Genomic DNA, 25,113 nt, shown 5'->3' with positions numbered 1-25,113 from the left:
AGACATTTGACTCTTACTTGAAGAGATTACTGAGCTCTGATCAATCAAGCCTTTTTTTGGCCCTTATTATTGATTCTGTCTCTTAACCCCCAGTTTAGTTAACAAACCAATAAAAATGTAGAGGATTTTGCTATTGTCTTTTTGGAGGGGTTAATAGTTAAAGGCCTTTTTGACTTTAACTAGTCAGATAGATTTGCTGAATTTATTTTAGAGTTGAAAGAGAACTGGAAAATCATCTAATCTGGCATCTGATTTACAGATAAGGAAACAAACCCTATCTGAGAGTAATGATAAGGTTCTGGTGTGTTTGTTCTGAAGGCTCTCAATATTTTATTTTTTTTTAAAGAGATTCTTTTTTAAAGCTGTTTTATGTATTTTGTTTCTCTTTCATAACTAACTTGAGATAATCTGGACAAATATTTTCCCCTCCATATCAGGTGAAGAAATTAGAGACACACAGAAATGGGTTAACACTCCTTCGTTAGATAATAGCAAGTCTTGGTAATAGCAAAGCTGGATTGAGGGCCAAGTTCTGAATTTTGGTACACACTCTGAACTGAGTTACTCTGTTTTCTGTTAGAAAATTTCATTTAGTGAAATTTATGGACTAAGATTCTAGCTGTTGCTCAAATATATTCATTATTTATTGTGTCTATTATAAGTACAAGGTAATCACAGACTTCAAATCTGTACCTGCTCACTGCTATTAGTAATGTTCATTGTTTGTTCTAGTTTGTAAGCCTATTTTAAGGAAAGAAACTAGTTGCTTGGCCTGGTACAAATGACAGTTTTCCTGAGGTTTTGTTTCCTTTTCTGTAGTATAAAACTATCTTACAATGTTGTTTAAAACAATGGAGATAATGAATGCTAAACTAGCACTAGCTCTAATATATGGTAATTTCTATTGTCTAAGCAATTTAATTTCTAAGCACATTAATGTATAGAAAGCCATATTAAGATAATAAAATGGGTGAGAATTTTATATATGTGGGTAATTTAATGTTCTCAATTTTTTAAATTTATATTAACTAAGTAATAAGGTGGATTAGACATTGAATTTAGTTCTGTACAGAAGCAAAGAATTACTTTGAATAGTTCTTTCAGTAGAAAAGTTAAGAGGAACTTTTATTTTGTTTTCACACTCCATTAAATTAAACTGTTAAGAATTTTTTCTTAAATGATCTGTAACCCTCTTTTTAAAACTTTTTTTCATCTTGTGTAGAGCTCTGCAGTTTCTCAATAGACATTATTTTTGTGACCCACTTATGTCTTAGACATTTTTAAATCTTACAGCCTAGAACAAGAATCTTTTTTAATATGTTACTGATTTATTTACTTTGAAGGAAGAATGACTAACATAAGCAAATTTACATTTTCCCATTTAATTAATATTTTGTGTGTCTTGTACTAAGTTGTAAGTTTTTGATAAGTTATATTTATGTTTCCATTTTGTCAGTCGTACCAGGTCTCCACTCAGTGTACAGAATTCTCAATTCATGAACTTGTGAAAGCTTGATGCAACCATGAGATGTACTTACCTATTATCAACCATGAGGTGTTAATTTTATAACCAAGATGCTAATTTTAATCATAAACAATCATTTTACATTTAGTGGCGTATCTTTTTCTTTCAGTATTATTTGCTGTATATCAATTTCATGACTATATTTGAATCATGGCCATGATTTGAAGATCAGTGTATTATACTAAACCCTTGAGAGACCCTAGTAGATTGGTTCTAGGCCTAATCTGTTCTTACCACTTGTGTGACTTGGGCAAGTCATTTTACCTCTATGGGCCTTAATTTCTTTATCTCTGATGTTGGAAATTGACTCTGTATGTATTCTTCCTAAAATTCTGAATTTGTATCTTTGAGCCAGTACCTTCTGTTAATGTTTAATATTATATATGTCATACGTTTAAGATGCTCTGTGATGGCAAAAGTGACTAAAAAGAAAGAATTAGAGTTACTAAAAAGGTAGATTAGAGTTTCAGTTTGGGTGAAGAAAAACTTCTGGAGACGGACAGAAGTTATGGTTGCAAAACAGTGTAATATACTTAATGCCTCTGAGCTGTACACTTAAAAATGGTTAGATGGTAAATTTTATGTTATATATATTTTGCTACAGCTTTTAAAAGGCTACTACAAAAAAAAGTAGAGGATCATGGAATTTAATGATTACAGCACATCTAGGTGTATTGCTAAATCCTGTAGAAGCTTGTGTTTGAAAAGTTACATTTTATGGAAATGTAAGCTTATTTGTGTTTATCCTTTTTTTTTTTTTTTGTCAGAAATATCTATGTTCTGAATGATTTGAATGCAGTTTGTTGTTTAACTTTTCCTGTACTTTTTCTTTTTCAGTAATTGGGGTGAGTATAAAGAGGAATTAGGAACCTGAATGTACTCCTTATTTAAAGATATGCAGTATCCTTTTTGCAAATGATATCCTTTTAAAAGTATCACTCAAATTTCTAAACTTGATCTTAACCACTGTCACAGTATTAGAGTCTTTGGAATTTTCGTTGAATTTCAAGGAATTTAAGTATCCATCATCACCATACAGAAATTTAAGATGAATGAAGACAACTCAGAATAATTTAAGGAGGAAATTATATTTCTTTGTCTAAAAATAATAGGCAAAGGTTTATGTGGATCTTGTTTGTAATATATCAGTGTTTTCTAATCTTTGTATTTTTCTCCCAGATTTTTATAAAAGCCTATATTCAAAGGAATTAGGCTTATCAAAGCTAATTCATTTTTATGGTACAAAATTAAATGTTTTCACATCTGCCTTCATAAAAAAGCTTTTCATAGTGTCTACCACAATTATAGTAAAATTGATTGACTTGAAAGGAAACCCTTCAATACTAATTCAAAACCCTTCGACTAATACAAATGACCCTGTATTGTTATCCGTATCTGTTCATGGACTCATATTCAGTGTAGCCCTCCTCCTAATGTAGACAAATGTAAAGTCATCTCTTTTTTTGTGTTGTAGTGCTTAGTTGGTAGTTTGCTCTTACTTGAATTTTTCTTTTGCCTCTTTATCTGGGAAGTTAAGGCTAGACTTTATCAAATAAAAGTATCTGGGAAGAGCTACTGATCTTACTTGTTCTGTGAACCAAAGTTACTACTTTAGGGTAGTAGCTCCTATTTATTGTTTGCATTAGTAAATAATGAAGGCTAGAAAGAATTGTGTTAAAACAATTGCTTTATTTACAGTTACCATAAATTTTTATTTCTTTGAGAAAATTTGAATCTCAAAACAAAAATTTTCTTCAATGTTTAATACATCACATCAAGGTATTGTATTTACTTTCTTTCATTAATGAGCAGATTTTAGAAAGTTCTGTGACTGTTGGGGGGGGCAGTGCTCTTAACTCTTTTAAATTAATTTGGTTGTGTCAATATGCTTCCTCTTCCGAAAATTAAAACAAATTTAGTTTCAGTTTTATCTGTCTTTCTCTGGTCTGAGGAAGTTTGGGATTTCTGCTACCTAATTAATTGTGTTTTGGTCCCTGGCTCTGAGTCATTGCACAAGTGGGGTATATTTTGAATACGGAGCATCTAACTTGATGTCTCATATAAAAAAGACATTTTTTACACATTTTTCGTATTTCTATAATATATTTTCAGAGGGACTACAACGTGTATTACCTATTAAAAGCATTTTTTCCCCAGCTCTTACGGGAAAAAGCATATAAACAGAAAGGAAGTTACTATTATCATATGGGTAGCCTTTTAAAAATTGTTACCCAGAAGGTTTCCTTATGAGCAAATTATCTCATGGTTATTATTGCTTGCCTTCATGGGATGTGTCTTAATGTTTTTGGAGAGAATAGCAAACATCCACAGTACATGCTTTCTGTGGGTATGGCTTTGAGGATAAAGTCACTGTTTATTATTTATCACACAGACGGATATTTTTTGTATTTTAGGGATTACTGTGAAAACAATTGTGTTAATGTTGCATTATTACAGCGCATGTTTAAAGATGAGGAGTAAATTTTAAGTCCACAATGCTTCATGTATTGTTTATTCTTGTGGTTTTATTTTTACTAGGGATTTATTCTTCATTACCTGTTGAAGTTCCTCTGAATCACAAACGGTTTGTTTGTGATCTAACACAAGCTGATCGTCTTGCCCTCTATGATTTTGTAATGGAGGAGACGAAGAAAAAGCGCTCGGATTCTCAAATTATTGAAAATGACAGTGATCTCTTTGTAGACTTGGCTGCCAAAGTCAATCAAGGTTTGAGATGAATATAATAGTTTTATATTTCTTAATTGTCATTTCGCTCTTTGAGTGTTACAAAGATTTAGTTGTTAGGCCATTTTGAGTTGAAAGAGGATGGTTTTGCATTATCCGATATTCACATATATGTTAAGATATTTACTCAGGGCATGAAATTTTGCTCTCTGTCCTTTGCATTAAGCATATTCTCCTTCTATAAGAATGTCACTTATAGCTGTGCCGGTCTTTTAATCTTTGTACCTTAACAATCTTAGGTTCAACTAATGGAGAAAAGGAATGATATAAAACTTAGTCTATTTGTATAATACGGAGTTTTTAGGATGTTTTTGTATGCATGGAAACATGTTGAAATATTGGATGATTGCGGTCTTTCTTCCTGCTAATTAGTAAGAATTTAAAAGCTTCCAAGGATATAATAATTTTGTTTTATTCTTTTATTAGATAATAGTCGAAAAAGTCCAAAGTCTTACCTTGAAATCCTAGCAGAAGTGAGAGATTATAAAAGAAGACGCCAGTCCTATAGAGCTAAGAATGTTCACATAACCAAGAAATCATATACTGAGGTAAGCTTTACATAATCTCTTAGAGCTTTGTTGAGAACAGAATGTCCCTTCGATAGTTTTCTAAGTCTGTTCTATGGATTTCCACAGTTCATAGAGGTTTTTTAAAAGAAAATAGCTTCAAGGTGGCCACCTTGAAATACAAATACCTGATTTGTATTTGCTCCATTACTTTCAGATCCACTGTACCAGGCAAATAAGGCCTTTTCAAGGTACAAAAATCTTTTGTAAAGAGGCTGTACAATCTTAAAAAATACCTACTTTTGAGAAAGCATTGTATCATGATAAGAGCATAGATTTTGGCCTTAGACCTGGGTTTGAGTGTTGTTGTACTCTTTATCATTCGCTATTTGACTTGCACAAATTCTTTGAGCTTTTTAAGTTGCAACTTTTTCATTTTATACATTTTATGTAGATTTTGTGGGGGTGTTATAAGAATTGATTGAGATAATGCATGTGGACACAGAAGTTGGTCAACAAACAGCCGTTGTCTTTTCCTTACAGAAATTTTAGCATGCTTTTATGTACTCTTCTAAATGTTTGGGCTTAAGAAATGTCTGGTATAAATTATTTCTGTATTAATCTCTTGATGTATATCCAAAGTTATTTTCAGATGTCCTTTAGTGGATAGTCAGAGTTGATGAATTTTTTGGTACATGAATTACCTTGCCCACACTCTACAAATAATCTCCTTATTGAATCTCTAAATTCTTCCCACATTATTTCTTACTTCTCTCTATGATTTCTAAGACCTTCCATAATCTGACCTTATTTTACCAAGCATTTTCTTTTGCTTTAGTCAAGCATGTCTCTTAAACTGTATCTGATTACACACATTTATTCTTATCTACATGTCCAAATAACATGTTTTCTCACCTGAAATGCTCTTTATTGTTGTTTTAAATCTTGATATAAATTTTAAGGCCCATTGTTTCCATGAAGTGCTAGTTGACTCAGTCATTTGTTGATTTATTGTTTTAATGCTCTCTGTACCACATAGCTTAGCATTTAATCTTATGCTGTTCTTGTATAATTAAAGTATATGTTTCAGTTTTATCTCTTCCAGTAGAGGTCTGGGACCTCGTCATATTACCTAAGTATTTGTACAGTCCCCTCAAATACTTGGTGGTTCGTCAGTTGTTTTTCTCTGGTCTCAGTACCTTGTAACCAAGTGTTAGTGTTGCTGCTAGTGTTCTTCATAATTTTATGGTTAACTTTTTTTTTTGTTTTTTTTTGTTTAAAGTTTATTTATATAAGTAATCTCTGTACCCAACATGGCCCTCAGACTTACAACCCAGAGACCAAGAGCCAGCCACACACTTTTGGGACTAAGCTAGATAGGCGCCCTTGTGGTTAACTTTTTATTATGGAAATATTCAAGCATATGCTAAAGTGGGTGGAATAGTCTAATGAACTCTTTTGTCCCTGTTACTCAGCTTCAACAATTATCAACATTATGACCTTGTCATTTTCTTTATATCCTCACTTGCTACCTCCTTCCTCCACATTGGTAATTTGGAAGCAGATCCCAAATACCTTTCATCTGTAAAAACTTCAGTGTTTACAAATCTTTCAGTGATTTATCATATTCCTGGTCATGAATTTTCCAACATTTTATCTATTTCTAGCTTCATTCATGTCCTCTATAATTTTTGTTTGGACTAAACCTGAGCTTTGTCAAATTTCAGAAAAAAGTTACCTACTGTAGTTACTGTGCATAACACACTGCTGTTGGGTAGGTAAAGATAAATGGCACACAGACACCACCCTTAAGGAGCTTAGAATAGTTTATACAAGTGGAACAGAGCTTTCAAAATACAGCTTGCATTCAGTACTAAAATAAAGTGAGATCAAAGCATGTGAGAGAAAAGAGCGATTATTTTTAAAAGATAAGATTGGTATGGGCTTCATAGAGAAGATAGCATTTGAAGGAAAGGGAGAAGCAGGAAGGATAAAGAATGTCTGTTCATCAGCTCTTTCCTATGGCGAATCTATGCAAGGTTAGGTCTGTGGAAACTGTGTCCAGTAATACTTGGGCTTCACGGAGTTCATGTAGAGCTAGTCAGGGAGTCATGGAGGGCTACTAGGGAAGTGCTGGAGCTAGAATTGGAATTCAGGTGTCTATGACTCATGTCACTCTCTGGATTGTACTTGGACACATCTAAGATTTTCTCAGGAGAATATGGTGGAGGAGGGGAAGTGGTGGATGAGGATATTCCAGGTGGAAGGGTTAGTGTTCCTAAAAATAAATAGAGGTATAGTTTTTGAGATACCCATTAGTAGTCCAAGATGGCTAGCATTTAGGGTTTCTGAACCTCCAGTAGGAGATAAGGCTGGTTTCTGCTATGTGATGTAGTAAAATCATGAAAGGCTTCAAAGGCTCTATTAAGGAATTTGGACATTGTTCCATTTTACTTTGGGAGCCATTGAAAGTTTCCTTGAAGTAGGGAGAAACTCAGTCAGAACTGAACTTTTTAGTGTTTGTCTTTGAGATTGCCCCTTGTTCCCTGTACCTTCTTAAAACATTTTCTAATTAGGCATGAGGGAAATGTAACCTTCTATTTTAGTTTCATCTGTGCTTCTCAGTTCACTAGCCCTGTGCTTGATGGCATGGATAAATAGGAAAGAAAGAAACTTCCAAATGGTTCTTACAGGTAAGGGGTTTATATTAATCTTATAGGAAAGTATCTGTGAAGTGACTATAATGTTTCATATTTTGTCTCTCATCTTAATTACAAGATTTTTAAAAAGCTTTATTTGTAAATAATCTCAAACATACAAATAAGTTGCAAAACTAAAAATAGTACAAAGAACTCCTAAATATCCTTTACCCTGATCACCTGTTAACATTTTGTCCCATTTGCTTGTCATTTGCACTCTCTCTTAATTTGTATATTTTTCTCTCTCTTGATCTCTATGCATTATTTTTTTTCTAAACTATTTAAGTTTCATAACCCATGATTTTTTTGTCACTAAATACTTAGCATGTATTTCTTAAAAATAGGGATATTTTTCTTAATCATAAGATAGTAATCAACTAGCAAGTTTAGCAACGATTACAGTACTTTCCTTTTTCTTTTTTAACATTTATTTTTGAGAGAGAGAGTGGGGGAAGGGCAAAGAGACAGGGAGACACAGAATCTGAAGCAGGCTCTAGGCTCTGAGCTATCAGCACAGAGTCCGATATGGGGCTTGAACTCACGAACAGTGAGATCATGACCTGAGCCAAAGCCAGCCACTTAACCGACTGAGCCACCTAGGTGCCCCTATAGTATTTTCATCTACCATTCTTGTTGTAATTTGGCCACAGAATTTGTAATATTCTCTAAACTCATATCCCACAGTTCATTCTGTCATAACTCTTAGTAAATATTTGGATGATTGTTAGCAGTGATTTTTCTAGCTTAATTTTTTGAAAAAGCTTTCTTATCTGAGACTGGGTGCTTATCTCTCCTAAGGTGATTCGGGATGTCATAAATGTGCACATGGAAGAACTCAGTAGTCATTGGCAGGAAGAGCAGGAAAGACCAGAGGATGATGCTGAAAAGTATGTCATGGTGTTTACTGGTAAAATATTCTCTTTTTAATCTGTTACTTTATAATCATTTGACTACATTTTAGCATTTCCAAGACCATTAATAACACACTGTAGTTAATTAATATGCTTAAATCGTTCCATGTTGTCCTTCCTCAAGATTATTATACCAGGGTTTCTCTGTGACATTGCCCTTTGACAGTTTTGGAGAAACAAATATATTGATGAAATATTAACACAGTAAGATATTTAAGAGCTAGATTTCTTTAATTGTCTTCTTATATGGAATGTAAGGTTATACCTATTTTTTTTTAATGTTTGTTTATTATTTGAGAGAAAGAGAGAGTGAGAACGAGCAGGGGAGGGGCAGAGATCAAAGGAGGCACAGAATCTGAAGCAGGCTCCAAGCTCTGAGCTGTCAGCATAGAGCCTGATGTGGGGCTCAAACTCACAAACTGTGAGGTCATGACCTGAGCCAAAGTTGGATGCTTAACCCACTGAGCCATCCAGGTGCCCCAGCTTATACCTATTTATATCGATTCTGTTGTTGTTCTGATATAGAATATTCAACTTTAAGCTGGTGTGTCTGTGTGTGTTTGGTGGCAAACACTGTTCTGGGGCACCTGGGTGGCTCAGTTGGTTAAGCATCCAACTTTGGCTCAGATCATGATCCCAAGGTCGTGAGTTTGAGCCCCATGTCAGGCTCTGTGTTGACAGCTCAGAGCCTGGAGCCTGCTTCAGATTCTATCTCCCTCTCTTTTGTACCCCCCATGCTCATGCTCTGTCTCTGTCTCTCTCAAAAATAAACATTAAAAAAAATTAAAAAACTGAACTATTCTTTCTGTTTTTCAGGAATGAAGAAAGGCGATCGGCTTCAGTAGATTCACGGCAGTCTGGTGGGAGCTATTTGGATGCTGAGTGTTCACGACATAGAAGGGATCGGAGTAGGAGTCCACATAAAAGAAAAAGAAATAAAGATAAGGATAAAAACTGGGACTCAAGAAGAAGGAAAGAGAGGTGAGTCTAACACTGCATCATCTGATGTTGAACTGTTTACTTTTGAAAAGTAAATAGATCTGTCTGTTGTAGAGTATGTTGAGAAAATGGATTATAAGAGTAAATTACAGTACAGAGAGTAATTGATGAGAATTCATATCATTTGTCTTACATTAGTTCAAATAACCACAGCTCTGGTGGCATAGTTCTCTATATGCCTGATTGGATGTGGGTTTCCCTCTTTTACTCCTAGTCAGTTTCCTAGTCATGACATATGGAAGTAATGTCTAGGTAAGAGGTTAACTGTCAACAAGGTGTTTGCCTAGATCTCTTTTTTCTGCTCCATCCTCCCTCCTTTTTCTTATTATTTCTTTCTCCTGCTAATTCTTTTTTTTTTTTTTTAATTTTTTTTTAATGTTTTTATTTATTTTTGAGACAGAGAGAGACAGAGCATGAACGGGGGAGGGTCAGAGAGAGGGAGACACAGAATCTGAAACAGGCTCCAGGCTCTGAGCTGTCAGCACAGAGCCCGACGCGGGGCTCGAACTCACGGACCGCGAGATCATGACCTGAGCCGAAGTCGGCTGCTTAACCGACTGAGCCACCCAGGCGCCCCTCTCCTGCTAATTCTTGAGTTAAAGGGTATATAGGGTCAGAGAGAAGATCCAAACTTTAATGTCAAGTCAATTTTGCCCTTGTTAATAACCCTCATAGAATTTGATGGCTAGAAAAATATGAACTAATACTAAAATAATAAATGTAAGTCATTTGTGGTCTATTCCTGTATTCCAGCTGCCTCTGGGCATCTGCCTGGATCTCATTTTCATCAGGTCTCTAATTGAACATACTTTTTCTCATTCTGCCCCTCTTTTCCTAGCATTCCATATTCTGATTAATGGGATGACCATCATCTATTCACCTAAGCAGAAGTCAAGGATTTATTTTAGTGGCTTCTATTTTATTCCTACCATTTAGTTCCTAATTGCTGTCAGTTTTACCTGAAGATACTTTACATGCACCTCCTTGTCTCTGTCCTTACTGCTGTCCATCTGGAAAATGATAGTTTTTCCTAATTGTTCTATCTGCTTGTAAGCTTGTCTTATATGGAGACATCCCTACTCTACTGCCAGAGTGAACTTTCACTCTTAAACTTTTCAGTGTCAAAATTCACATTGTTTAGAATGGCTCTTAAACCCTCCAGAATAAGGGCTCCGCCTACCCATCATTGTATTTTGCCAAAACCCCATGAAATGCCAAAATTATGCTGTAGCCAGCCTGAATTACTTAGAGTTCCTCATCTATACTGTGCCACATTTATATCTTTCTCTGTGAGGTTCTGCTGCCTAATTTTTATTTTTAAAGCCTGCTTGGTGAGCTCTTCCTTGTCCTTTAAGACCCAGCTTAGTCATTTCCATGAAACCTGTTCTCACTGAGGCAGAGCTGATCTCTCCCATTGTGTCAGCACTCTGCTTAGCATGTTCTTTTTATTGAACTTATGTTATTACTCTCCCTACTAGACTGAGCTCCTTGAAGGCAGGTCGATGTCTTACTTAGTAACGTATGCCCAGTGTTTGTCTAATAATGGCCTCTCAAATGATATCTTTTCTCTCTTCAGGGCCAATAGTGATCAGGAATTAGTAATGCTTATTGGTTCAATAATTTTGCTCATCTCACTGTCATTCATTTCATAGGTTTCAAGCTAGCTGTGATTTTATCCTTTTCTTATAAATATGAAGTATTTGCTTAGTAATCCCTTTTGATTCACATAATGAATGGTATTTTATAATAATTATACACAAATTAACTCTTAGTTATCAGAGTTATTCTTTTACTTCCTTATGGTTTGTTCATGCTTCTTCCATTTGAGTAATTCTTGGCATCTCTGGTCAGTTTTTATTGACTTAAATACATTAGCCTCAAATATAAACATGAAATAATTTTCCTTTAGAGAGGATATATTTAGAGTTTAAATATAAACTGAGTATCAGTAGGAAATACATCCTTCTCAGTAGTGTAGGACTAATCTTTGATATCCACACTTGAGGTGGAATGAATTGTAGGGAGCTGAGATAGGAGCCAGCATAAGGATATCAGGCCATTTCTGACTTCAATATTTTATTTGAAATGAATTCTCCCCTTCTCATGAGTGTATATTCAAAATCACCTTTAAAGTGGAACTCCAAAATGCAACTTAAAAAAATCTCATTTTGCTTGTCCCCATGTCAATTTTGTCCCTTGGTTTTAACGTTTAATTTTCTACATTTACTCTTAAACAACTGTTTAGGGGCATCTTGCTGGCTCAGTTGGTAAAGCATGTGAGTCTAGATCTCAGGATCATGAGTTCAAGTTATGTTGAGTGTAGAGCTTACTTAATAAAAACAATTACTGTTTAGTTCTGAATGCATGTTATAACTTGTTCTGAAGTATATTACTAGTGAGTTATCGTTTTAACATTGATATTAAAATGTCCATCATTTGTAATATTTTTTTTTCTACTCCTGTCATTTCAGGGATGGGGAAAGACACCATAGTCATAAAAGAAGAAAACAAAAAATATAAATGAGGTATTTGTGCATGTATTAATTATGCTTATGCCATGATAACCAATATGCCAATATTTTAATTACAATTGCTTTGAGTAAAAGAATGTGTTTCTATGACTTGTTTAGTGCTCAGATTATTGATTTTCAGTAAGTACTTATGTTTCTAACCATGAGTACACTATCATGCCCTATAATTTTGTTTTACTTATATTTTAATAGATGATTGCTTCCTATTACTGATTTTGTTTCATTCTTTGTGATAGTTTATGTATCAGAAAATTCTTTAATTGAAGTCCGTACTTAAGCTATATAAATAATACACAAATACATTTGCATTAAAAAAAAATTAAACCTTTCAGTTAGGTTAATGTCCCCTTGGAACACCACCTATAAGCCCTGTGGCCACCCCAGGAACTACTATTTACCACTATACTGGTAAATTGTAATAGGGAAAGACGACTTACATATCTGTCAGAAGGGAAATGGCCTGGTTAAATAAAATATGGAATAGTCGTGTGATTACTATATTGGACCTAAAAGAAATAAACTTTATCTAGATTAACATGGATAGATCTCAGAAATATAATGCTGAGTGAAAATAACAAGCTGAAGAAAGATAGATACAAGTTATACTTATGTACAATACAATACTATACATTTTCTGTGACCGTATATGTATGTAAATACATTTTTAAGGGTTTAGAAGAACCCATACCAAATTCATAATAGTGATTATTTGGGGGAGGAGTTATAGATGGGAGAGGTTAGGAGTGAAAACCAGGATTGAGAAGGTGGTCGAAGAAGATTTTAGCTTTTATCCATAATACATTAATTTTTAAAAATCAGATGCTTATGTTTCACTTGTTAATTAAAATTAGATTTTAATTAAAATTAAAAATACACTGTATTTTCTTTCATGTAAATCATTTTTATTGAGGTTTACTGCTTCTATAAAATAAAATACATCCATTTTAAGTGTAAGTTTCATTGACTTTTGACAAACTTTTACCCCTGCCAACAAAATCACCTTAATCAAGATAGAGAACATTTCCATCATCCCCAAAAGTTACCATATGCCCCTTTTACCAGGCAGTTTCTCTGCCCCCCCTCTAGGCAACCACAGACTGGTTCTTGTTGCTGTTGATTAGATGTATCTTTTTTAGAATTCATATAAACAGAATCCTACCATACATACCTTCTTCTACTCCACGTGTTTTTAGATCAATCCATGTTGTATGCATCAGTCGTCCCTTTCTTTTTCTTAGTATATTCTGTTGTTATGATGGATCACCCAGGTGAGACTTAAGCATTAAATGTTAATCACCTCATGTCTAATAGCAACATCGTGATTCTTGGATACCCAGGATAAAGACTCCAGGGTGGGTTCCAAATAGAAATGAAACTTTAATTATTTCAATAAGTGACTGATAATGACACAAAGGTTGACTGGATTTAGATCAGATTGGCTGTTAGGCTTCAGGTATGAGAAACAACTCTCAGATTTATAAGTTGGAAATCAACTGTTCACTTGCCAATTTGAAGTCTTATTACTGCTGTTGTACTTAATTTCTAAATATATAAAATTCAGATTTAAAAATCTTAAGGATTTTGGCATTATAATGTTGAACCATGTAAAATTGCTGCTTTTGTGGGTCAAAACCATTTGAATTACCAGCAATTTTATATATTGTAACTTAATTTATCATTTTGTTTTTCAATATGATTTCATTGATTTTGCTGAGTGGAAGAAACTGAAGAGTAAGATTGAAAGGCATACTTGGGTTTCTAGTAGAAGAGAGAAATAAGTGGAAAGGAGAAGTGGGGTGGTGGGATTGGGGAAAAGTAGGATAGTATGGAAAAATGTAACCAGAGTGCCCATTTTAGCAGCACGTATGCTAAAATTGAAATAATACAGAGAATAATACAGAGAAGATTAGTATGGTTTCTGGACAAGAATGACACATAAAATGTAACCAGGGTTCTTTACAGATTTTTAAGTATAATATCAACTACTGCGAACTATCCATTAAAATATAGATGTAGATGATAAGAGGCTTTGTTTGATCCTTGCATGTTTTAATTTTCCATGCTTGCCTCTTTATGTTTCAGACTCCTTCACTGGATTATGGCTCCTTGAGAGCAGGTTTTACATTTTTATCAATATAACCCCCCACAGTGGTTGTCAATTTATTATCTTAAATTTTGACAAAAGCATTTGCAAGCCCCTGTCATTTAATATCTAATTTTTGATTCATAAAATACTGATATTAATAATTACTATAACTGTTACCCATTTTACCTGTTTATTTAATCCTATTTCTGATGGTACCTTCTTGCCTACATTTATGATCTACTGGCTATAACAATATTCTCTCCTGAAGTCTTTTAAAAGCACTAAGGATAGCTAACATTTATTGAGCACTCACTATGTAGCAGACTCTGTTTTGCACATACACAAACACACACACACACACACACACACACACACACACACACACACACGGTGTACGTAACATAAAATTGACCATTTTAGCCAATTTTTTATGTTTATTTATTTTGAGAGAGAGAGAGAGAGAGAGAGTGTGTGTGTGTGTGTGTGTATGAGTGGAAAGAGAGAGAGAGAGTGTGTGTGTGTGTGAGTGGAGGAGAGGCAGAGGGAGAATCCCAAGCAGTCTCTGACAGCCTGTGCGAATGGACCCCACGAACTGTGAGACCATGACTTGAGGCAAAATCAAAGGTCTGACGCTTAACCAACTAAGCCACCCAGTCTCCTCTACCATTTTAGCCATTTTCAAGTGTATAGTTCAGTGGCATTAACATTCATGTTGTTGTACAACTGTCACTGCCATACGTTTCCAGAATGTTTTCATCATCCCAAACTGAAAATCTCTACTCATTAAACAGCAACTCTCCGTTTACCCCTTCTCCCAGCCCTTGGTAACCACCACACCACTTTCTGTCTCTAGGAATTTGACTATTCTAGGGAAGTCATGTAAGTGGAATAATAGAATATTTGTTTTTTTGGTGTCTGGCTTATTTTACTTAGTGTTTTCAGGGTTCATCCATGTTGTAGCATGTATCAGCATTTCATTTCTTTCAAGGCTAACTAATATTCCATTGCGTGTATATTCCATATTTGTTCGTCATTCATCTGTTGGTGGATGTTTGGGTTATTTCCAACTTTTGGCTGCTGTGAACATGGGTGTACAAAGATCTGTTTGAGTCCCTGCTTTCACTTCTTGTAAATGTGTACCTAGAATTAGAATTGCTGGGTCATAAGGTAACTGTGTTTAATTTTTTGAGAAACCACTACACTGTTTTCCACAGGGTCTGTGCATTTTACATTCTGACCAGTAATGCTCCAGAGATCCAGTTTCTCCACATCTTTGGCAACAAAGATGTGGTTTTTTGTTTTTTGGTAATAGCCATTCCAATGGGTGTGAAGTGGTATTTCATTGTGGTTTTGATGAGCTCTTTATATTAAACATATTTAGTTCTCAGAAAACACTCTGACACACCATTAAATACTGATATTATCACCATTTTAGAAATGAGGAAACTGAAGCTGAAGGAACTCAGTAACTTTCTCTCATTCTCAAAGACAGTGGTGGAGCTGGAGTTCTAGTCTAGGCAGTCTTGCCCCAGGGTCCGTGCTCTTTCAGTATTTCTCTCTCATAATTACTCATGCACTGCTTCTGTCTCCGACTAGGTTTAAAAATTTTTTGAAAGTAAAATACATAATGCTTATCTTTGAATCCCCAAAGTGCTTCGTATGATTCCTTGAATAATGTAGGTAATAAATGTTTGTGGATGAGAAAATTTAGGCATAGAGATGCTTAATTATTTTCCCAACATCATACAAACAACACAACAAAGACTGGAACTAGAGCCCCTGCTCTTAACCACTATATAAACTTTTATTTATTTATTTTTTTTTTGATTTTTATTTTTTAAGTAATCTCTACACTCAACATGGGGCCCGAACTCACAACCCCAAGATCAAGAGTTGCATGTTCCATCAACCGAGCCAGCCAGGCACCCCTATACAAACTTTTATTAACTGTGGATACTTTCTAATGGATTCCCATCATGTTAATGTCTGCCATTTCATAGCAGTCTCTGTATATCCACCAAGTTCTCTGAACTCCTTTATAAAATCCAAAAAAAATGAACATTTTGCCGCCTGCCATTTTGTTAAATTCAAGCTGATCCATAAATGAACTTGCTTTGTATCTTGATACCCTTTAATTGTGCACCAAAGTTCATTGCATCAATCAGCTTTACATTTCACATGAACTCATAAAAATCAAAATCTCACAGCACCTCCCCAAATTAAGACTGCTTGATAGTTAAATGATAGATTCTTAGAGAAATCTTAGCCAACATAAGGAAATTGGAAACAACTGAGGAAAAACTCAGACCTGCTTAATCCCCTGTCTGCTGCTTCCCATTTCCTGCTTATCTTGAGGAGGAGGATGTGGGTATGGTTTTTCAATCTATCATAGGATAATGGTGCTAATGCTGAAACTCAAGAGAGAAGGGATCTGTGAGCAGAAAGAAATTAAGGAAGCTTCTCAAATATTTAGACTTGGTTGCTTTAATGTACTTGTTGTCAAGGTGGCTGCTGTGCAGAGCCCAGGACACTGATTACATTCAATAGGAAACTTAACTCATCACTCAGAATTTAATTAGATCAATGATCTCCAGGTATTGGCCACTTTTGAGTAAGGCTGATTGGATAATCTCAGGCCTTTTAGTGAAAATTAGTTGTCAAATGGTAAATTTTACATAAGATGTTTTAAATTGGCTTTGAAAAATATTTTCTAATCACCTATATATTCTATCACACAGAAATATTAATACTATAAAAGTGTGTGTAGGGTTTTTACCCATGTCTTTGAGGATGCTTTCTTTTAATGTTTAGTGAGTTCATAAAGGTCCAAGAGGTCTGATGTAAAGCTTTGTTGCGTTGAGTATAAAAAAACAAAATCTACTTGTAGTTGTTTGAGTATATTTATAAGGCTAATTTCTTTTTATGTAGCTTGCTTTTGAGTTGTTACAATTGAGCCAGCAGGTGTGTTAATTACTAAACTAAACCTCACTTATTTGTTACATTAATGATTGTACTTCCTACTCTGGTCACAAATTTGGGAATTTGGTGTAATTGAAAGTCCTCACAGCTTTTGGATATTTAGATTGGGACCAGGATTTGTATTTCTGTCTTTCAGGAAAGAAAAAAGTAAGATTTGTCGGATGTAAGGGGCTGCATGCTAGATTCATCTGTACTGAGTAAGTTGAGTCAGTTTCCCATTCAAAAAACCAGTATGGCCACCTAAGAGAAAGGATGCTGCCATAAAATAGAATGTAAACTTCTAAGCTTATTTTTAGTTCTTTGGTTTAGTAATAAAAGGCAGGAGGCACTTCCACTTTAAAAAGTTGCTGCACATAACATCTGGACACTATTAAATTAAGGAAGGCTGCAGGCTCCAGAGAGTCCTGCCTTCTGAGGATCATACCTTGTGGCACCAATTAAGGGATTTGGGGTTGGGTTGCTTGAGTACTGTGTTTATGAGGCTCATTTCCCATAATCATGGCGCTTTGGTAACCCAAGTTGTTCTTCCAGCTCGAAGTCATGATTCCTCTTTTAGAATGAGAAAGCTAATTAAGGGGAGATATAGGGAATACAGAGAGATGGGCTTTATTTGCTGTTGCTGACACTAATATAAATGAAACACTTTTAAATAACAAATTCTTCACATAATGGAAGGAATACCCTATCAAAGGGACCACTGTGATGAGTCAGATGGATACAGTATAGGTCTGCCTCTTTCTTCACTGTGACCCTGGGTGAATTAATCTTTCCATGCCTCCTATTCCTCATCTGTAGATTGAGAGTAACAGTATGCTCTCAAGGGTAGCTCTGAGGTTTCAAGATAATGAATGTGATTTGCTTCACCTGGTGTCTGATAGATGTTAAGTACTAAGTACCTGCCATTATTATTTGTAGCATACTTGTGAATATTTTCTTTCTGCTCTGCCTCATATGTCTTGCTTGGCTTAGAGACCAACCTCTCTTAGGCCTTCAGAATTCTGTCTGACTATAATATTGGCACATAAGCCAATACATCATTGAAGACTCTGTAAAGAAGTGTATATAGGGAGATGCTTCACATTACCTACCTCCAGGGTATATATACAGCTGGTACGCACCTGAATGGCTGACCAGTGTAAAAAGACTGAAATGCTTCTAAACTGCCTAGTAAATAACTGCTGTCTCCCATTTCACCCTCTTGCCACAGAGTTTCCTGACTCTCTCCTAGGCACCGCCATGATCCAACAAATAAGGGCTGATGTCTAGCACAGCTGTCGGCTTCAGCGTACCCTGCTCCAGAGCTAAAGCTGGTTGGTGGCTGTTCTGATTAATTGTGACTATGCAGTCAGCCTCTCCCCCAAATAGAGATACCATTGTTAGCATGGAATGTATTATTCCATTTCTCACTTTTTCCTATATAGTATGCTCTGTATGTAGGTTGTGGTATTGTGGGAATACCGATCGTGGACATGGTTACACATACTTGAATCAGCCACAGCTGTCTGTAGACAACAGTAGCACAAGTGTGGAAGGGGGAATTGGAAATATATTGTTGTAAGGGTTTCACACTGTACATGTATAATAGTATTTGAATACAGACTGTGGTAAGTAAATATATATAATAAACCCCAGAGAAGCTGCTAAATAAATAAAACACAGAGGAATAGCTAATAAACCATAGTGGGGAGGAAACAGAATCATTAAAAACAATCTAAAAGAAGATACAAAGAAGAAGAAGAAAAGAACAAATAAGACAAATAGAAAACAAATAGCAAGAGGGTAGATTTAAACCCACTCATACTGACCTTATTAAACATTAAGTGTAAATATTCTAAATACTCAAAAGACAGAGATTGTCAAATTAGATAAAAAGGCAATACCTAGCCATATGTTGTCTATAAGAAACCCATTTTAAATATAAGGATACAAGTAGGTTAAAAATAAAAAGATAGGGAAAATGTGTCCTAACACTAATCAAAAGAAAGTATATTACAATCAAAGTAGACTTAGAACAATGAATGCTACCACAGATGAAAAGGAACATTTCAAAATGTCAAAGAATTCAGCTTATCAAGAGTATGTCACAATCCTAAATATATGTGCACCTCATAAGAGAGGTTCAAAATACCTGCAACAAAGATCGGCAGGACTGAAGGAGAACCAGGCAAATTCACAATTACAGTGGAGATTTCGACTCTCCTCCCTCAGTAATTCATAGCACGGGCAGACAGCACATGAGTGAAGAGAAGAAGAGAAGAGTTGCACAACACTGTCAACCAACCTGACCTGACATTTGTAGAACACTCCATCTGGACAACCTATTCTTTTCAGACACACTTGTGATAGTGACCAAGATCATATTCTGGGCCATAAAACAACTCTCAGTACATTTGAAAGGATTGAAATCATACAAAATATGTGCTCACATAGGACCACAACAGAATTAAACTAGAAATCCATAACAGATATCTGAAGAATCCTCAAACATCTAGAAACGAAACAACCTACTTCTAAGTAACTAATGGGTCAAAAATTATAAGGCAAATCAGAATGTGTTTTAAACTGAATCAGAATAAAAACAACATCGAAGTTTGTGGGAAGGACATTTATGGCATTAAATGCTTAACTAAGAAAAGATGAAATCTCACATTAATGATCTAAACTTCCACCTGGAAACAGTAGAAAAAGATCAAATTAAACAGAAGGAAGGAGACAATAAAGAACAGATGTCAGTGAACTAGAAAACTGAAAAGCAGTAAGGAAAGTAAATGAAACCAAAAGCAGATTTCAAGAAAATGTTGAAAAAAATTGACAAGCCTCTAGACAGATGGATCTAACCAGATTCTAGCCGAGAGGAAAAACAAAAAAAAAGACACAAATTACTGATACCAAGAGTGAACATGGAAATGTTGCTATAGATTCTATAGACTTTAAGATGATAAAAAGGAATGGGTACCTGGGTGGCTCAGTTGGTTACGTGTCCGACTCTTGATCTCCGCTCAGGTCATGATCTCACAGTTTGGTTTATGAGATCAAGCCCTGTGTTGTGCTTTGCTCTGACAGCACAGAGCCTGCTTGGGATTTTCTTCCCTCTCTCTCTACTCCCCCACTTGAACTCTCTCTCTCTGAAAATAAACACTTAAAAAATGATAAAAAAAAAGTATTATGAATAATATGCTAATAAATTCAACACCTTAGATGGATAAATTCCTTGAAATATACAAATCACTTAGGCCCACTTGAGAAGAAACATCATTTGAAATCATCTTATATCTATTCAGTAACTACATTGAATTCAGTTAAAAACTTTCCAACAAAGAAAACTTTAGTCCCAACTTTCCAACAAAGAAAAGTTCAGTCTCAGGTGGCTTCACTGGTAAATCCTACCAAATATCTGAGGAGGAATAATATCAATTCTTCATAAACCCAGATAATGGAAGAAGAAAACTCCCAGCTGTCCCCCTGATAACAAAATCAGACAAAGATCTTACAGGTAAACTGTTGACCAACAGATCTCATGAGCTTAGACACCTTAACAAAAAGTTGGCAAAGTTTTGCAAACAAATGAATCCAGCAACACATTAAAAAAAAAAAAAAAGTATGATCAAGTGAGTTTTATTCCAGGAATTTAAGGATGGTATATTGAACATCATTGAACATAAAGGTAGTTCACTATATTGACAGACTAAAAAAGGAAAATCCTATTATCCTCTCTAGATGCAGGAAAAGCAGATAATAAAATTCAGTACCTATTCATGGTTTTAAAAAACAAAACAAAATATTGTCAGCAAACTAGAAATAGAGGAGAACCTCCTCAACCTGATAAGGGACATCTACAAAAACCCTGGATTTAACATCATAATTAATGGTTAAAGAATGAATAATCTCTTAAGATTGGGAGCAAGACAAAGGCATCTGCTCTGCCCTTTCTGCTCAATGTTGTACCAAGGTCCTAATTGGTGCAATAATGCAGTAAAAAGAAAGAAAGTGTATAGATTAGAAAAGATGAAGTAATGTTGTATTTATTCACAGGTGACATAATCCTCTATGTAGAATCCTGTAAGGTATTTATTAAAAAAAATCTACTAGAGCTTATTTAGCAAGGCTATATAGTCAATATACAAAAATCTTATTATTTTTGTATGCTAGTAATGAAAATTAGAAATAGCATAAAAAAACATAAAATATATGTAGAGAGGTAAAATGTGTGTAAGACCTGTACACTGAAAACTATAAATCTTGCTTAGAGAAATTAAAGAAAATTTAAATAAATGAAGAGAGATGCCATGCTCATAAATCAGAACACTCTAAATGTAACATACCAATTCTCATTAGATTGAATACAATAGATTCAATGCAAGTGCAATGAATTCCCAGCAGGCCCTTTTTAGAAAAAGCATAATGTATTTTTTATTATAAAGTATACATAACATTTACCATTCTAACCATTTTTATTTTGTATGTTTATTTGAGAGAGAGCACATGCATATGCAAGCAGGAGAGGGGCAGAGAGAGAACCTCAAGTAGGCTCTGCCCTGTGAGCGCCAAGCCCAAAGTGGGGTTCCATCTCAGGAACCTGTGAGATCATGACCTGAGCCGAAATCATGAGTCAGACACATAACCAACTGAGCCACCCAGTCCCCAAACCACTTTTAAATATACAGTTCAGTGGCATTAAGTACATTTACATTGCTGTGCCACCATTATCGCCATCCGTCTCCAGAACTTTTTCATTTTCCCACACCAAAATTCTTGTACCATTAAATAGCTCCCTATTTCCCCTTCCCCAGCCTCTGGCAACCACCATTTCACTTTATGTCTCTGACTTTGCTACTCTAGGAATCTCATTTATGTAGAATCATGGAATATTTGTCCTTTTGTGTTTGGCTTATTGCACTTAGCATAATGCCCTGAACGTTCATCTATGTTGTAGCATGCTAGCAGACTGGCTGGCTTGCTTTGTTTCTTTGTTCCTTTCCTTTTCTCATTCTTCCTTTCTTTCTTCCTTTCCCTCCATTGTTTCTTTCCATTCTTTCATTGAAAGACTGATTTAAAAATTATATGGAAGGGGTGCTTGGGTGACTCAGTCGAGGATTCAGCTCTTGATTTCAGCCCAGGTCATGATCTCACAGTTTGTGAGATCAAGCCCTGCATTGGGCTCTGTGCTGACAGCATGGAGCCTGCTTGGGATTCTCTCTCCCTCTCTCTCTGACTCTCCCCCTGTTCACTCTCTCTCTCTTAAAAAAAAAAAAAAACAAAAAAAACATATATGTGTGTGTGTATGGAAATGCAGTGGACCTAAAAGAATCAGAACATTTTAGAAGGAAAAAGGATAAAGTTGGAAGACTTATATTACCCAGTTTCAAGATTTATTATGAAGTTACAGTAACTAAGACAGAGTGGTATTGGCATAAGGATAGACATGAGTAGAACAGAAGAGCAAATCCAGAATTAGATGCACAGAGATGTGACCAGTTGATTTTTCAGAACCTACTGAGATTCAGTGAGGAAAGGATAATACTTTCACCAAAATATGCAGGAACAACATGATATCCATATGAAATGTAATGAACCTCAATTTTTATCTCATACCACATCAACCTGAAGTTTATCATAAACTTACATATAAGAGCTGAAATATAAAACTTCTAAAAGGAAACATAGCAGAAGTTATTTGTGACCTTGGGTTAGGCAAAGATTTATTAAATAGGACACATAAAAGATAACAGAGAAAGCCATTAAGTTGGATTTCATCAAATTAAACGTTTGCACTTGAAAAGGCAAACTGTAGAATGGGACTAAGCATTCACAAAACATGTAGCAAAGGACATAGCTAGACTATGTAAAAAACTCTTTAGAAACAACCTCCCAAAAATGGACAAAAGATTTGAGTAGACACTTGACAAAGGAAGATACATGAAAAATAAGCACATGAAAAGATGCTGAACGTCATTACTAAGGGAAATGCAAACTAAAACCACAATAAAACAACACTACACACCCAAGAATGGCTGAAATTAAAAGACTGATAATATCAAGTGTTGCTGAGAATGTGGAACAACTACAATTCTCGTTTAATGCTGGCAGGACTGTATAACTGTACAGTCATTTTAGAAGACTTAGAGTGTTTTTTTCTTCTTTTTAAAAGTTAAATGTACATTTACCATACAGTCCAGCAGTCTTTTTCCTAGACTACTCCTAGAGTGTTTCTGTGTTACCAAGGATGAAACATATCCACACTCAGACTTGTTCACAGATATTCATAGCAGCTTTATTCACAGTAGCTCCAAAGTGGAAACAACTGAAATGTCCATCTGCTGGCAGATGGATAGGCAAATTATCTGTCCATTCAATAGAATACTACTCAGCCATAAAAAGGAGTGAACTACTGATACAGCAATGGATGAATCTCAGAAGCATGTTAAGTGAAAGAAGCCACACATAAGAGTATATATACTATATGATTCCCCTTATATACAGTTCTAGAAAAGGTAAAACAGTGATAAATCAGTGGTTGCTAGGGGTTGGCGGGAGGAGGAGACTATAAAGTAGCACAAAGAAGTTTTTAGGATGATGGAAATATTCTGTGTCACTATTGTGGTGTTGGTTTTAATAAGACTGAATACATTTGTTAAAACTTTCCAAATCACACACTTAAAATTGGTGAATTTTATTTTATTGAAGCTATGCCTCAGCAATGGGAAGAGAAAAAAAAAAAGGAAAGAAAGAATATGATAGCATCCCCCCCCCCCCCCTCCAGGAGCTCCCAGTCTATGTAGGGAGTCAAGATAGTCTGGAAGAAACTTAAGGCAACGAATGATTAGGAGTCAGGTATAGTTCAGTTAAACATGTTCTATCACACCTAGGACTGGTAGCTGTAACCCCATGCCCTGGGATGGTTATCAGTAATGCTCGGTTAAGCCATGAGGGAAGCAAGTCCAGCTTCCTTCGAGGAAGGAATTTAAGAGACGTTCTTCTTAACAAGTCAGCCTGTCTTACTTTTATCAATCTGGAAGGACCCTGGACTCCCCTGGGTAAGGCAGCTTGGAGCAACTGTACTTCAACTGGAATATGTACAGTGTATCCAGCCTGGTGCTGGGAATTTGAAAGAAACACACTTTAGGACAATCACTGGGAGAATAGAAACCAACAGTTGAGAAGTACTGGGAAGTTAACAGTATAGGTGAAGACACAGACTACATGTGGAAAATTGTGTTATTCTACATGAAGAGTATTTGTGGGCATATGCCTGTGGGTCATGGGTTTCGAGTAGCAGTCTATTGGAGATGAAATACCAAACTTAGTGGTTCTAGTAATAACCCTGAAGCAGAAAGAAACTAACTCTGAGGCCGCAAAGAGAAAGGGATCTAATTTGAGATGGATGCTGAGACTTAAAGAGGTGGAAGGAAAAGAAAGAATTTTCTCCCTGTTACAGGAGATATATGTGGACAACCCACTTGAGAAAATAGCCTCATCACCTAAAAAATATTACAGGTGTAAAGAGTTTGATTTCTTCAGAGAAGAAGTAGAATTTGGAGCCAAGGAGGCAAAATTGATAGCTTTGTTGAATCATGGTTTTATCAAGAATAGATACATTTCCCATAATTTTTTGCCAGGTTAGAGTGTGACTAGTATATACAAGGCAAGTTATTCCAGGAGATTCACGAAAAAAGGTCTGCAGCTTTAGATTGTTTTATTAGAGGTGATCATCAAAGACAATGATTGGGGAGGATGTTGACAGTGAGGGAGGCTGTGCATGCGGGGGTCAGGATGTATGGGAGCTCTATACCTTCGCTCAATTTTGTTGTGAACCAAAAGTGTTCTAAAAAATAAAATCTATTTTTAAAAACAATTATTTGTAAACGTGGCTTTGTTTGACAGGGTAAGAATTGAGTTTGGAAATTTTCAAAAACTTCTTGGAGGTCAGTTTTCTGAGTAATATATAAACATAAAAGGAACAGTGTGCCATGTTTTTCTGGCTCCAGACCCGCTTCTTTTAATTGAAGCACATTAAAAGTCAAAATGAAAGAGCCAAGTCTTGATTTCGGAGCATTGGGCTTTCTGAGTTAGGAGAAGCTGGTGAGCTGGTCTCTGATGAAGGGAATAGCTGCTCCCAGGAGGCTGTCCCGCCA

The 25,113-nt window shown here is 35.4% G+C and overlaps 1 protein-coding gene and 1 pseudogene across 4 annotated transcripts in view; both read left to right on the top strand.

Annotated features, from left to right (window-relative positions):
* The window catches only part of SNRNP48 (small nuclear ribonucleoprotein U11/U12 subunit 48), a 30,905-nt gene extending 6,079 nt beyond the window's left edge, over positions 1-24,826 (top strand). The window contains exons 5-11 of one of the 4 annotated variants that reach the window (XR_006217498.1): positions 4,064-4,252; positions 4,697-4,818; positions 8,274-8,362; positions 9,203-9,367; positions 11,857-11,910; positions 17,118-17,178; positions 18,189-18,261. Coding sequence is in view for 3 of the 4 variants with exons in the window: in XM_042985762.1 (XP_042841696.1) it covers positions 4,064-4,252; positions 4,697-4,818; positions 8,274-8,362; positions 9,203-9,367; positions 11,857-11,905 (614 nt within the window). In the remaining variant the exon portion in view is untranslated. Of the gene's footprint in view, positions 1-4,063; positions 4,253-4,696; positions 4,819-8,273; positions 8,383-9,202; positions 9,368-11,856; positions 12,495-17,117; positions 17,179-18,188; positions 18,262-23,847 lie in introns of those variants that run through there. The other 3 variants (XM_042985762.1, XM_042985761.1, XM_042985763.1) reach the window with 3 other exon arrangements.
* LOC122238933 lies at positions 13,761-13,884 on the top strand (annotated as a pseudogene).
* Positions 24,827-25,113: the final 287 nt, after the last annotated feature.

This window comes from Panthera tigris, chromosome B2 (genome assembly GCF_018350195.1).
Source record: "Panthera tigris isolate Pti1 chromosome B2, P.tigris_Pti1_mat1.1, whole genome shotgun sequence".
Lineage (NCBI taxonomy): Eukaryota > Metazoa > Chordata > Mammalia > Carnivora > Felidae > Panthera > Panthera tigris.
Note: the sequence above shows the minus strand (reverse complement) of the source record. Positions and strands in the feature narration are given on the sequence as shown.